This window comes from Perognathus longimembris, chromosome 15 (genome assembly GCF_023159225.1).
Source record: "Perognathus longimembris pacificus isolate PPM17 chromosome 15, ASM2315922v1, whole genome shotgun sequence".
In the NCBI taxonomy this organism is placed as follows: Eukaryota; Metazoa; Chordata; class Mammalia; order Rodentia; family Heteromyidae; genus Perognathus; species Perognathus longimembris.
The window spans coordinates 3,415,885-3,431,254 of record NC_063175.1 but is presented as its reverse complement, the minus strand read 5'-3'; the positions used below and the strand labels follow the sequence as shown (position 1 = coordinate 3,431,254).

At 46.3% G+C, this 15,370-nt stretch overlaps 1 protein-coding gene across 1 annotated transcript in view; it reads right to left on the bottom strand.

Annotated features, from left to right (window-relative positions):
- Emilin2 (elastin microfibril interfacer 2) overlaps positions 1–6,557 on the bottom strand; it is a 59,138-nt gene extending 52,581 nt beyond the window's left edge. Inside the window, exons 1-2 of the mRNA XM_048363668.1 lie at positions 6,342–6,557; positions 5,797–5,919 (exon numbers count right to left, since the gene is read on the bottom strand). Coding sequence (XP_048219625.1) covers positions 5,797–5,919; positions 6,342–6,460 — 242 coding nt within the window. The 5' untranslated portion in view covers positions 6,461–6,557. The remainder of the gene's footprint in view (positions 1–5,796; positions 5,920–6,341) is intronic.
- Positions 6,558–15,370: the final 8,813 nt, after the last annotated feature.

Below are 15,370 nucleotides of genomic sequence, written 5' to 3'. Positions count from 1 at the left end.
CATTGAGTGCTTGTTCTCTGGAATGACAGGGCCAGGCACTGGGCACAAGGCCTCCACCATCTGGCACAATCCTCCTCCACAGCAGACCTGAGTGACCACCAGACTGAATTCAGAATCGTAATTAGTAACATTAAGGCCAGTAGTGCAAACGTAGTCATTTAGAAACACCTAACATTGCCATTCCAAACTATTCTTGAGAGAAACGCAGGGGAATAGACAATAGATGCAGAGAACTAAGAGAAATGTCCGCACAGCCATCTGCCTCTGACTGTTCATAGAGACGCCATTCATAACAGCCCCAACGGAAAGGCCTAGATATCCACCAGCTGGTCCTGGCTCAGCAGCCCATGGCTCTGAGCCGGTGGAGCCCACGCACCCGCTTTTCCTGATGGTGGACTTGAACATTTGCCAAGAAGGCACATGGCACACAAAACGTTCCACATTTAATTGTGGAGGCCATTCCCCAGCTATACATACTATCAAAACACACAAAAGAGGGGCTGAGGATGTGGCCTAGTGGTAAAGTGCTCGCCTTGTATACATAAAGCCCTGGGTTCAATTCCTCAGCACCACATATATAGAAAAAGCGGGACGTGGCACTGTGGCCCAAGTGGTAGAGTGGCTAGCCTTGAACAAAAAGAAGCCAGGGACAGTGCTCAGGCCCTGATTTCAAGCCCAAGGACTGGCAAAAAACAAAACTAAACACACAAAAGAAAGCACCTTAAAAAGACAAATGGAAGCTGGGTGCTGGTTGCTCATGCTGTAATACCAGCTACTCAGAAGGGGAGATGTTCAAAGCCAGCCCTGGCAAGAAAGTCTGTGAGATCCTCCAATTAAGCACACAAAAGCCAGAAGTAGGGGCATGGCTCAAAGAGAAGGACTCCAGTTTTGAGTTTTTGAGCCCAGGGACTGAAAAACAGTCAATGCCCAAGCCCTGAGTTCAAGATCCAGGACCAGCATAAATAAATAAATAATAAATGGTATGTTTTGTAAATTATACTTCAATTAAAATGCAAAGAACAAGAAAAAGAACTAATGGGAAAAATTCCACCAAGATACAAGACAGACCAAGAAGGCCTGGGCAGTACAGAGGTAGATTCAGAAAAGCCCAGTTGGTCTGGACTTACAAAAAGCAGAAACTCCCAACCATTCAGATCGTCTCTCAGTCCACCACTGGGAGGCAAAGCAAATGCAGAAGCAATCATCTTGCCTTGCACTTGCACTCCTTGAACGTCCCAACAATGACCATTCTATGGATCGGATGCCTCCAAATGCTAACAGCTGTCAGGCTGGGCAGCAGATTCTGGAACTATCTGGAATTACTCCTGTGAAACATGGATCATGAAAGAAAGAAACAAGGCCTGGTCTAGTACAGAGAAGAAACATAGGGTCAATTTCTACTATCAGCTCACCGAACATGAGCAATAAGACAGAGGTTAAGATACAGCAGACCCTTCGCTCTTTCCCTACCCTACCAGAGGGGCCAGCAACACTGCACAGGCTTCAGCAGACAACACACACACACACGTACATACATAGGTACACACACACGTACACACAAGTATTGCTCATTCCAGGTACTTGGTTTGCACAGCACTCCAGGGAGATATTCCCATCTAAGCCTCATCGCCAAAGATATCATCTTTCCCAAACCCCAAAGGAGGAATTCCAAGTCCCTCATATCCCACGTCAAATCTGTCTCCAAAGCTAGCCCAGAACCACAAAGGATGCTCTCCCCACTTCCCTGCAAATTCCAGATACAGAGGTTACAGTCGCCATGTTAACAGGCTGTTTGCCGGGACTATGAGCAAATCAGAAAAAGAAATCCTTGGTGAAATGAAATTGTCAAAGACATCTAGCTTGGTAGATAGTAAAATTATCTCCAAAAGGAAAAACAGTCCTAAGATCCACCTTGAAACTTGGGACTGAAGGGTAGGTAATAGCATCCTATGGAGCCTCCTAAGGACTTACCAAAAGATGATAGACCATTTGCTGTTGAAGCAACCCTCTTCACATCTATTTCCCACGCATGGAGAAGGGAACAAGAGAGAGAGGGAGAGAGAGACACACACAGAGACAGAGACAGAGACACAGAGACAGACAGAGACACAGAGACAAAAAGACATTTCTAAATTTAAAAAAAATTTTTTTTTTTTTTTGCCAGTCCTGGGCCTTGGACTCAGGGCCTAAGCACTGTCCCTGGCTTTTTTTTGCTCAAGGCTAGCACTCTACCACTTGAGCCACAGCGCCACTTCTGGCCGTTTTCTGTATATGTGGTGCTGGGGAATTGAACCCAGGGCTTCATGTATGGGAGGCAAGCACTCTTGCCACTAGGCCATATCCCCAGCCCCTAAATTTTAAATTCTTAAATGTTGATGCAAAATCCTTGTAGGAATTAAGAATCATTAGTGTACAATTATTTACACAGAAGGTTGATAGTTGACTTAACATCATCCTCCAGGGACAAGATTCAAGATTGTGTCTGGGCTCAGGAGTGTTTTGCAAAATCATGAAGTAGTCAAGCTTTCTGGTCAATTTTTTATATTCAGTAAGTCTGGTCTCATTAACTTTACCTGTTAAACATTTGGCCTTGCCACCTAAACAACCAAATATTCTATTAAAAGAAGCAAACAAACTGTACAGCATAAGGGACAAGGTGACAACTGACACAGTAGCAAAGGGACTTTGAGGACACACCAATTGCACACACCTGTGTGAGCTCAGGTTGGTACAAGCCACTCTGCACACCTGTGGGAACGGCAGTCCAAGAAAGAAGTGGAAAGGTTCTCAAAAGCTGTACACCCTGTGCCATCACTCCACAGAATGTGAGAGCTAAACAAGCCAGCACTTTTGCCGAGGTCCACACGGTTCAAGAGCCCTGGGTTTGAAGCCAACTCCTTATCACAATTAGGAAGTGGCTCATCTCAGTAGACACTGAAAGAATTGTCACTAGAACTAAATTAACTAATACATGAATGCAAAGTCCTAAGGGTGCCTGGCAACCAAGAAGTTACTTTTCAGTGTCAGAAAAGTGGTTACTCTCAGAGTACACAGAAACCTCCTGATTTCACAGGATGATATCCAAATTCACAATCTGGAATCTAAGACTCTTCATATATGCCAACATCACTGCACAAATCCCTCCGGAAACGTGCATGTCCTGCACCTCTGCAGCTCAAGGAGACGATGCTTGCCCATGCTTGATTCTATATCTGAGTCCAGCCATTCTTTTATCAGTGTGAGTCCCTCCATCCAACCTCTTCTTCCCTACATAGTGCCCCTTAGTCTTGAAACACATTCCGTCTCTCCAGTTGGCATCTCCATTCCTGTCCCCAAATGCTCCTTCCACCGGTTTTCTGATGACTCTTACGGGTCACCCAAGCTATCCAGCTCAATCCATCCATCTTAACTTCCCTCCAGCCCTATACCTGTAACACTGCAGAAAATCTCACCCCGGCCAGGCAAGATTCCAAAGGCCCTTCACTTTTACACGTCTCTAATTATAAGGAACAAATCATGGGAAGGCTGACAGACAATACCACAACCCCATCAGCAACAACTGACAGGAAGTGGCGGTATGGCTAAAGTTGATAGGGAATCAGCCTTGAGCCAGATATCCAAATGAAAGTGTAAGGCCCTGAGTTTAAGCCCCAGGATTGGCAAGGAAGGAAAGAAGGAAGGGAAGGAAGGAGGGAGGGAAAGAAGGAGGGAGGAAAGGAGGAAAGGAAGGAGAGAGGGAGGGAGGGAGGGAGAAAAAAGGAAGGAAGGGAGGGAAGGACTAAGAAATTCCAAGTAACCATTTCTCCATTTATCCCCTAGTCCTCAAAATGTAGGAAATGGTTAATGCTTGCAAAATATGGCAAAACCTTCCCTTCCTCTCCTTAATGACAACAGAATAGGTCACGTCTATGCCCGTTGAAGCTAATTTTAAGATTTTCAAATCAATTAACTAAAGCAGTGGATTTTAAAATTCCAAATTTAACAATAAAGCACTTAAAATGTAGAAATACACTTAAATGTGTTTATATGATTTTTACTGAAGAAAGATGCCCAGGTTACTCAATTTTGGCTTAGTTTCATAAAACAACAGAAACATCTGCCTTTGTAGAGATTCTGTTGTCCTTCTCCCTGGGTGGCAAAAATACACAGCAACTGTCTTTCATTAACCTTTGCTCTAGAGCTCACTCACTTTCCACTGATAACCATGTCTCACTAGTTCATTGAGTCTTGATCAAACACAATTAAATTATGGCATTCTCTGGACAGATAAAATAATTTGAGAAAATAAAAACAAATCATTTTTTAATCCAAAAGCATTACTTCCACACCTCAAATTATCTCTGAGCTTATAGCAATGCACAAAATATAGTTCTTATATAAAAATGAATGAAATTTTCTAGACTGACTCCTAAATTCTGTTTGCAAACAAATCCATTCAAATGTCAAGGTCTTGCTTTGTATCTCTACCGTAATGTACAAATGCTTCTTGATCATCTTTCACTGTTGCTGGCTATGGGCTGGAAGGTCGAAATGGTACTGGCTAGACTGAGATAGAATGACAGTGCTGTCCCTCTTGACCACTTTAGCCATCTCTATGGAAACCCAGGGACTCCATTTTAGCCTTTTCCTCAATGTATCCATAACCAAAGACATCTCCTAAGTTTCTGTGAGTTTACTTTGGCTTGTTTTGCCTAGAAGCTGCTTTCCATCCTGGCTCTCGTGGCAGCCATGTGGTCTGCAGTGACCCCCTCTGTCCCCAGGTCTGAGGCTCACCCACCCAGGGCCCCCAGGACCAGATTTCCTAGAGTACAAGTTCAACCTGCCCCTTGCATTTGCCACAGGCAGATTTGCCTACTGCCTATTCTTTGCTGTAACCACAACTGTGCTGTAAGACAAACAATGTATTCTTCCTGGAGAACAATCTCAGCCTTCTCATGTGTTCCTCAACAGCCATTCATTCACATTGCCCATCTTCCTACTGACACAAAAACTCACTTTCCCGATGACAACTCAATGTGTGATGTGTCCAATTTGTCCTCTAATAGCTCACTTCCTCCTTGTTTTGTTACAAGATTAAAATCTTTACAAGCATAAAGGTGATGCTTTCTTCCCTTCACCTAAAGGAACATTCTTTCCTGACAAATGCCTTTAGTAACTTCCCAAATCTAATTGAAAAGAAAAGGCACACTTTAAATTAAGCACATTTTCGGGGAGTTTTCGTTTCGAAAACTCTGATACTAAAGAGATAGGGATATCTGGGACAAAATTGGGCCTGTCTCAGAACAGCAGCCAGCCTTATAACTCGGATGATCCTATGTGGAGAAAGGTTTGGGGTGGGGGGGAGTTGTTGTTGTTGTTGCTGTTGTTGTTGTCTTTAGCAGTATACATTTTGGAATCTTCTGTGTGCCCTAAAACACACAATATGGGTCTAAACCTCATGTTAGTAATAAAATTGAAAGAGGACAGAGAGACAGAGAGAGACAGAGACAGAGAGACAGAGACAGAAAGGGAAGGGGGGAGAGGGGAGGAGGGGAGGAGGGAGAGGGAGGGCAGAGATGGGGGGGTAGGGCTCAGTGCACCCTACCCTATGTCCCAGGGAACCACTAACTCCAAGTCCTGCGCATCCTCAGAGCAGCTTCTTCCACAACCCCTCGGGGCGGGTACCCAGCTCAGCGATCAAACTTTTTCAGCTGCGCCCCCGCCCCGGCCCCGCGGTGGAAGCGCTGTGTGCCTGGTTGGAGCCGGAGGCCGCCGCTGCCGCCCCCGCCCCCGCGGCCCGGCCGGCCAGGGACTTACACGAGCGCCGACGGACAGGGCAACTGGCTCCAGCCACAGTTGTACTGCGCCTGTACGAAGCTCTCGCTGCCCTCCTGCACCGAGCAGCTCACGTTCTTGTGCACGATGAAGGCGCACCAGTTCCTGGGGGCGAGGGGAGAGGACGCGGTGAACCGGAGAACAATGGGGCCGGGAGGGCGGGCGAGTGGGGCAGGGGGTCAGGGAACAGTGAGGCTCTGGGGAGGCGGGAGCGGCACAAAGCCGCTCCCCCCGAGGGGGTCCCCGGGCGTCCTAGGAGCTCCCGCGCCCTTCCCCACCCCCGCCGGAGGGCAGAGGAGCGGCGGGGCCCCGGGATGCCGGGGATTCCGGGCCCCTTTCCGGGGGGTCGTGCCCCGATCGCTGTGCGGGTCCCTCCCGCGTCCCCGCTCCGAGTCAGCGCCGCGCGCTGAGTGGTCACCCGAAGGTGGAGTCGCCCCGGGACCCCACGGGAGTCCCCCGGCTCACGGCTCCAGGTCGGGGAGGCACCGGCGGGGCCCCAGGGCGCTTGGGTCGGGGCGCGCACTTACTTGTTCCTGGCGCTGGGCCGCGCGGGGCGGCCGGGCTGGGGGCCGGCGTGGCACAGCCCCGAGCCTCCCAGGGCCAGCAGCGCCAGCGCCCAGCGCCAGGGCGCGTGGGGTCGGCACATGGCGGGCGGGAGCGGGTCCGCAGCGCAGCGCCCCGGCCGAGCGCACCAGCCCCAGGCGCCCCGGGGTAGACGCGGGAGCCCCAGCCGCGCTCCACCACCGCCCCTCGGCTCCGCGCTCCACTTCTCCTTCGCGCCGGCCTCCCCTCGGTCCCTCAATGACGCACGGGTCCCCCCGGTGCCGCCCTCTCTATTTCACTTCCCTCTCCGAGCGTGACTCGCCCCGCACCCCGTCCCCGGCCGGCCGCGCCTCTCGGTGGGGGGCACGGGTTGGGGTCCGCGCCACAGAACTGCCAATTACTCATTCCTTTGGTCTCTTCCCAGACCCCGGCAACTCCCCGACTGGCCTCCCCACCCCACCCCACCCCCGTGAACCCCTAGACTCTCCGGAATCGGCCCCAGGCCACGGGGGGCGACGCTGGCCGTCCCCACCCCGGCCTGGGTGCCAGCCCCCTGCGGAGAACGGGGGACGCCGCTATCTGAGCCCGAACTCGGATTTCCTCTGCTGGCAAGAAAGATGAGGCCTTGGCCCCCAAAACCTGCCGGGACTTGGGATCTGAGTTGAGAAGAGCATGAACTATTCAAGCGGCCCGTCCAGCGGTTTCAAGCGTCTGTGAGGACAGCAGCAGGACTGGGGAGAGGAAAGGAAAGAGGAAAGCCACAACACCCCCTCTCCCCAGCAGCTTCCCACGCGCTGCCCCCCACTCTGCTTTACACAAGCGGATCCACCGCCCAGCCTGCTAGGTTCTCTGCTCAGGCCTTTCTTCTATCTGTACTAAAGGCTTCAACTCCACGTAAATCTTCTAAGCCAGGCACTGGTGGCTCACTCCTGTAATCTAGCTACCCAGGAGGCTGAGATCTGAGGGTGGAGGTTCAAAGCCAGCCCGGGCAGGAAAGTTTGTGAGGCCCTTATCTCCAATAAACTACTCAAAAGCTGGTAGAGCTGTGGCTAAAGTGGTCATTGCTAGCCTTGATCAAAAGAAGCTCGGGAACTGCACCCAGGCCCTGAGTTCAAACCCCAGGACAGGAACAAAACCAAACCAAATCTTTCCACTTTGGAAGGATTCAGAACAGTTCAGACACTGCTATGCTTTGGGACTTTTTCTTTGTATGTGTCCTGCCTGTTCTTGAGTTACACAAATCTCTACCAATTTCTTTTTAGAATGCAGTAACTCCACAGAAGAATGTTAAATAAAATCACCACCAGCAGGGAGTGGTGGTGGGACATACTCTTAATCCCAGCACCCCAGAGGTTGAGGTAGGAGGATGATAAATTACAGGCCAGCCTGGAATATATAGAAAGACCCTGTTTTCAAAGAACAAATAAGCAAAATGATAGCCAACGTGGTACAGTCTCAGGGGTGTTGGGGAGAGCTCTGTATTTGAGATACCCTGTTTCTGCTAACCAGTACTTTAGTGAGAGCTTAGCAGGCAGCACAGGTTTGCTGCGTCGGATGAGTAACGGGATGCTTGCTTTTGGCTCTGAGTCGTTCCCACTGTGTGGGGGCAATGCTTTGCAAGGTTCTGACTGCACAGAATGAAGCTGTTGATTCATTTCATCTCTCATTTGCTTTGATGGTGTTGTGGAACCTTTTGATTTGCAAATGGAAGAAAGAAAATTCCCTAAGTAAGACTTTTATAAGAGCCAAGCCGAAAATTATACCATGTAAGGGCACAGTCTGTTCATGAACTTCCTAAATGGAAGACCATGGACTGAAGTCACCCCAATCTTCAAAAGAGCCCCGCCAGGGGGGAAATAACAGAAAGAGATAAAACGCTGTCTTGTGCAACCCAATCCCTGTCTGTGCCTTTCCTGTCCTCCTGTTCTAATCACTTGTCTGTAAGTGATGGAGGAAAGAAACACTATGTACAAACAGAGGATGAAGGAAAGTGGCCTGAAGTCATGGCATGTCTCTCTATGCTAGCGTGACTTCTCTTTGATACAGGTAATTCTCCAAGTCGAAGGAGGCTTGAAGTGATCAAGCCAAGCGTAGTTTTTCCACTCAGTCAGATATTTCAACTGCGTATTGGGATGATACAATATTCACTTGGCCTCCATAGCTATGGCATCCACATCTGTGAATTCAACCAACACACCCCAACAAATACTTTTAAAAAATTGGGACTATATTACATATGTACAGACATTTTTCTCGTCATTATTCCTTTACAATGCAGTGTTTAGCATTCATGAGAGGACTTACATCACATTAGGTATTATAAGAAACATAGAGCTTGGTTTAAAGTATACAGCAAGAGGGGGCAGGTGACATGCAAACACTATGCCATTTTTTTTTTTTGCCAGTCCTGAGGCTTGAACTCAGGGCCTAAATATTGACTCTGGCTTCCTTTTGCTCAAGGCTAGCACTCTACCACTTGAGCTACAGCGCCACTTCCGGCCATTTTCTATATATGTGGTGCTAAGGAATAGACCCCAGGGCTTCATACATGCTAGGCAAGCACTCTACCGCTTAGCCACGTTCCCATCCCTCACTATGCCATTTTATATAAGATTTTAGTCCCTATGAGGGTTCCAGAACCAGTGCCCACTGATAAGAGACAGTTTTACTAAATCAGCTACCAATGGCATGGCATTCGGCACTAAATATATTTTATTCTGAGCAGGTTTTGTTTGTTTTTTGAGACAAGGTCTTGCTAAATAGCCCAAGCTGGCCTTGAACCTAACATCCTCTTACCTCAGCCTCTTGAGTGCTGGGATTACAGGCATGAGTCACCACACCCAGCTACGTACGACATGAGCATCTGTTACAGGCTAGGCTACACTTTGTGCAAAAATATTGGGTATTTGTGAGTCCCAGTTGATCTGCCTGGTTTACAGAGTTCCCAGACATTCCTGTGCACTGAGCAGTGTAGTTCCTGACATGTGCAGTTAGTGATCCAGTGTTTGCTGCACACTCTTCTCTCATAAGCGCATGCATATGTGGGGTGGGGCTGCCCCAGGAACAGGGAAGGAGATGCTTGACTCTTAGGGAATTAGGACAGGACTTGGGGGCCAACATCCAAAGAGACTCTTTTCCCAAACAGATAAAGAAACACCACAATCTCAGGAGCCAAAGAGCCCTCCACAAGAAACCAAGCACCAAGTAGCTCCAGAAGTATGTAGAGTTAAACATGTTAAGAAGTAGACTAATCAGGCAGTCATCTGGTCTCCCAGCCATAAGCAATAATGTGGACACGATTTGCAGAAAAATTTCTGTGTGGATTCTGTATGTACTGCCAACTACCTTTAACAGAGCTTGAGAGCTGTTAGTTTCCTGCAGCAATCTAATAGAATCTCTTCCTCACTTAAAGCCAGAGCACCTCCACAGAAACTTGTACCCTGGCTTCAGGAAACAAGCAAAGTGGAACTATTTCACAAAACCCAGTCCTACATGGGCATGTAGCTTGGTGGTAGAACATTTGCACAGCATGCCAGGCCTTGGGTTTGAACCCAGATTCACTAATTAAATAAATAAATAAATAAGAGGTCCATTCCTTTGTTCATATATTGCTCATAACTAAGATCCTCTGAATTTGAGGATATGTTTTTTAGATACACTGAGCCTGCCACTGAAACCCATATACCCCCTCAGTTGTCTGAGAAAAGGGGCAGCAGGCAGGTCCATCTCCCTCCCCCCCCCCCACCATAATCATCCTCATCAGGACACAGGACATTTGGTTAAGATGGGCCGATCTATATCTAGGATGTGACCAAAATCACGAGACTAGGCTGGACTTGTCACATCGCATATTTGCTTTCTAGACCTAAAAGTGTATTAGCTCTGGACTTCTATGTCTACTTCATGTTACAGTTACTGCTTCTTTGCTCTGCTGATCTAATGATGGGAAAAAAGAGCCCAAGAAGACTTTCTGTGTCCTTCTTCGCTGTTTCAGTGCTGAGGGGGGAAGCCAGGGCTTTGCACGTGCTCAGCAAGCGCTCTGCAAGGCCACATGGGTAATAATTTACTCATCTGTCTTGAGAGGTACAAGAGGGACAATTAAAGACATACGTATTAGGGGTGTGTACTCAAATGCATGCTACACTGTCACTTGAGAATTTCAGAACCATGAGAAGTTGACATCAAGTCTGCACTCACACACGAGCACCTCGTCCTTGGGCATCCAGGCAATGGAGGAAGCATGTGTTATGGGTGCCTTCACCAAGATGCTCCTGCACAAACACTGAATTAGCAACTATCTGACAGTTACTCCAAGAGAAAACACAGGGTTAGCTTTCTCTACACCTCTAGTCACAGGGGCTGGCAATAACATCACTTTGTTTTATGTGTTTTTATTTAAAGGCACACTGCTGATGATTCACTAACATTTAACTCATGAACAAAGACACTTTAACTCATGCCTGAATGAAGCTTATTGGATCCTCCTGTTTTCTCCACTGCTGTCCCAGCCTCCTTGGGCTTGAGTTCAGTTATCTTATGCAAACACTCAGCAGGGGACACACAGTGAATTGATGGGGAGGGGGAATTACAGATTTGTGGCAAGGTATAGGGTTGTTGTTGTTTTTTAACCATTGTGCCAATGAACACAAACCTGGTTATCAACTTTCTAGAAAAGAGATCAAGAATGTACATATAGGGCTGGGAATGTGGCCTAGTGGTAGAGTGCTTGCCTAGCATGCATGAAGTCCTGGATTCTATTCCTCAGCACCACATAAAAAGAAATAGCTGGAAGTGGTGCTGTGGCTCAAGTGGCAGAGTGCTAGCCTTGAGCAAAAAGAAGCCAGGGACAGTGCTCAAGCCCTGAGTTCAAGCCCCAAGACTGGCAAAAAAAAAAAAAACCCACAAAAACAAAAACAAAAAAGTACATATAGACTCCATCAGAAGAAACCTAAATATGGCATTCAAGAATAGGATACTGAAGCTGGGTGCCAGTGACTTATGCGTGTAACCCTAACTAGTCAAGAGCCTGAGATCTGAGGATCCCAGTTCAAAGACAGCTCTGGGCAGGAAGGTATGTGAGACTCTTATCTCCAATTAACCACCAAAAGGCCAGAAGTGGAGCTGTGGCTCAAGAGGTAGAGCACCAACCTGGAGCAAAAACGTTAAGGGACAGTGCTCAGGCCCTGAGTTCAAGCCTCAGGACTGGCACACACACACACACACACACACACACACACACACACACACATACAGGAGAGAACACTGAAAGCTTAACTTTTAGCCCACTTTTTTTTCTTTGGATTCCAAGATAAAACACAGAGCTCAGCTTGTTTAGGAGATTTCATATTTAACATTGCAAAGGAGTTCATTTTCAAGCAACTCAGTGCGTACTTTGAGAGGATTGATAGATAACTCTATGTAAGTAAAGTCAAAACATCAGGCTATTCCATAGTACATTTTCTTTCCCTTAAACATATGAGATACAAATTGCTAATAGTGAATCCCTTAATATTTTTCAGTTGCTTCTTAGGCCTAAGGATACTTCCTATATCTAGCTGTGTTACATGTGAGATTCCACTGATACCACATCCATGGGATTTTGTTGTGGTTAGGCTAGAGGATTTTGAGACATGGTCTTGCTGTGCAGCCCAGGCTGGCCTTCAAGTCCTGATTCTCCTGCCTCTGCATCTTGGGTGCTGAGATTATATGCATATGTCACCACACTCAGCCTAGTGTGGTTTTGAACACATTTTTTGTCATAAGCTGACAAAAATAAATTCTTTGAATTGTTTCCAAGACAGCTAGAGTAGCTTAGGCAGTACTGTCTTCACATATATGAACCACACACCACAAGATGTTGTAGCTCAGCACTTACTTAGAAAATGGAGTTCATTATTCTAGCTAAACATGCTAAGTAGGCAGAATATGCTTGATGACTATGGAATAAGTTATTAAACTTTAGCACAATCTGGAGCCCGAATGGTATGGGCTATTCATGATCTAATTAACTCTTTCTACCATTGTAATTCCAAACAATGTCGTAACTATTAAAGTTGAGTCCATTCTCATGTTTTCCAGTACTTCTGTGTTATAAAGTTGCCGTGGACACTGTATTGGCAAAGCCCAGTCGATCACTGTAGAGAAAATACAAGGTTCGAATTATACAGCGCTCTAGTCACAGTGATGTGTAGATAACATGAATTTGGGTTTTATTTGTGCTTAAAGGCACACTATACATTGTTGATTCAATAACACTTAACTCATGTGCAAAATCACTCGAATCCATGCCTGAACAAAGCATAAGTTATTTTCCCCACAACACCACCCCAGCCTTCTTGTACTTAAGAACTCTGCACAGCCCTTACCTTCCTCCTATAGCAGTTAGTTGGGGACTAGGTCCTCTGTTCCCTGCGACCATTTCACAGCCACACTTGGGAAACATTTCATTTCAAACAATGAAATCATCAACAAACCTGACAAAATGTGGCACCAATCTTACCATGAAAAGGTCCCTTGTTTACAGGATGAGCAGAAACAAGAAGATAGTTCTATAGACAGTTTGTTTTAAAGATTAAAATACTAGGGGCTGGGGATATGGCCTAGTGGCAAGAGAGCTTGCCTCGTATTCATGAGGCCCTGGGTTCAATTCTCCAGCACCACGTATACAGAAAACGGCCAGAAGTGGCGCTGTGGCTCAAGTGGTAGAGTGCTAGCCTTGAGCAAAAGGAAGCCAGGGACAGTGCTCAGGCCCTGAGTCCAAGGCCCAGGACTGGCCAAAAAAAAAAAAAAAAAAAAAAAAGAATACCGTTGCACAAAAATCAAAATGAAAGTGTTTGAACAGACAAAAGAGATTAGAACTTGTTGATGCAAATAATAAAATCAGAAACTGGCAAAGATGTGAGTTGCAGTAAGTTGACCCCTGGTCTGCTAACCTCGAGGGCATCATGTTAGGGCTCAGCTAACTTCCTCACCACTCAGCACACAGCCACAAATGACCAGGAAAGTACAGTACATATTGCTTTGGGGGCCACAAATAAATTTGAGTCAGCAAACTCATTTACAACATAGAGAATCTGCAAATAATAAGAATTCTACTTCAATGGAAGACAAGAAAGAATTAAGAAAATGCAATCTTTGAAGGGGGTTGTTCTTGGGATTTCATAGCTGTGAAAAGATTTGTTTGACGCATGTGCTTAGTATTCCGGAAGCTCTATGAGCCTCTCTCTCTTCCTCCTCACAAGGATTGGTGTAGATAGTGGGAAACCTCCAGATATTTTGTACACTGAACTCTTTCACAGCCAATGGAGAGTGAGGGAAAAGTTCGGTTATCTTAATTGCTTAGGAAAAAAGATTCGCATGCTACAATAATAGGAAATAGACGATCACAGTAAAAAAGAAAGAAAGAAGGAAAGGCTGGAGGGAGGGAGGGAAATAGGGAAGGAAGGGAGGGAGGGAAGGATGGAGAGACAGAAGGGGGAAAGGAAGGAAGGAAGGAAGGAAGGAAGGAAGGAAGGAAGGAAGGAAGGGTACTTGATGGAGCATTAATGGCTCACACCTGTAAGCCTAGCTACTCAGGAGGCTGAGATCTAAGAATTTCAATTGGAAGTTAGCCTGGGCAGAAAAGTCCATGAACTCTTATTTCCAATGAACAAGAAAAATGTCAGAAGTGGGAATTTAGCCCAAGTTATAGAGTGCCCATTATGAGTGAAAAAGCCAAGCAAAATTGCAAAGGCCTGAGTTTAAGCCCTAGTACTGGCAAATACATACATACACACATACATACATACATGCATACATACATACACATACACATACATACATCCCATAAAGGGCCCATGGTATAGCCACTGGCAGAATGCTTCCCCAGCACCTATTACTGGAAAGGAGAATCAAGAAATTTCTATTCTCTGCCTATATCTAAATATAGACAAAGTGAGCTGGTGACTTGATTTGCCTGAACCGATCTCAGTTCCTCCTGGTATAGGTCAGTTGGCCTTTGGTTCTTTTTTTGGCTTCTAAAGAGCCTGGGCTGGGTCACAAATTCCATGGTCTTCTGAGTAACAGAAAAGGCAAGGTGAGAAGAGAGTTTCATAGCTGGGGAACGCCGAGCAGTCAGGTCAGGAAGGAAGGGTCCTAGTTTATAGTTACACCAGTACATGATTTTCCTCTAACTTCTCAAAATATAAAAACAAAGTATTTTATTTCTTGAATATTTTGAGCTTTTGCTCTCAGAAGGGCTGTTTGAGGGCACAGTGGAGCCAAGATTCCTGGTACCAGTGGGAAGAACACTAGAAAAAAGACTTCAGAACTCAGTTCCAATGGATCTCAACCCTACAAGAACTGTTTACTACTGGCAACTGCAATGTAATACTTTCTAAAAATAAATGTTGATGGGAATATATTATAAATGTGTGGAAATCAAACAACAAAATCCCCTCTGCATAACTGATACAAACTAATAAAAATATTTTGCCAGGCATGCTGATACATGTACCTAATCCCAGCTACTTGGGAGGCAGATATATGAAGTATAGATGTTTGAGGCTCCCCTAGGTAAAAAGTTACTGAGATTCCTCCACCTCAACCAATAAGCCAGGTACGATGGTGCAAGCCTATGGTTCCAACTATGTGGAGTCATAGACAGATCGCTGTCCAAGACTAGCTCTGGGCAAAAAATTAGAGACTCTACCTAAAAAAAAATAACTAAAGCAAAGCAGCGCAATGGGTATGGCTGAAACATTAAAGCACCCATCTAGCAAGCCCAAGGCTCTGAATCCAAACCCAGTACCACTTAGATAGATACATTTCTCTTTATGGCTTGTGCTTCTTTCTTGCTTGCTGATATTTGAGTACCCAGCGGTACTCTACCATGTGACCACACCTCCAGCTGTTTTTTTCCTTAAATTTTACCTTATTGTTATAATGAAGGTGATGTGCAGAGGGATTTCAATTACACGAGTCAGGAATGAGTACATGTCCTTTCATCCAGTGTCTTCCCTTCCCTTATTCTCTC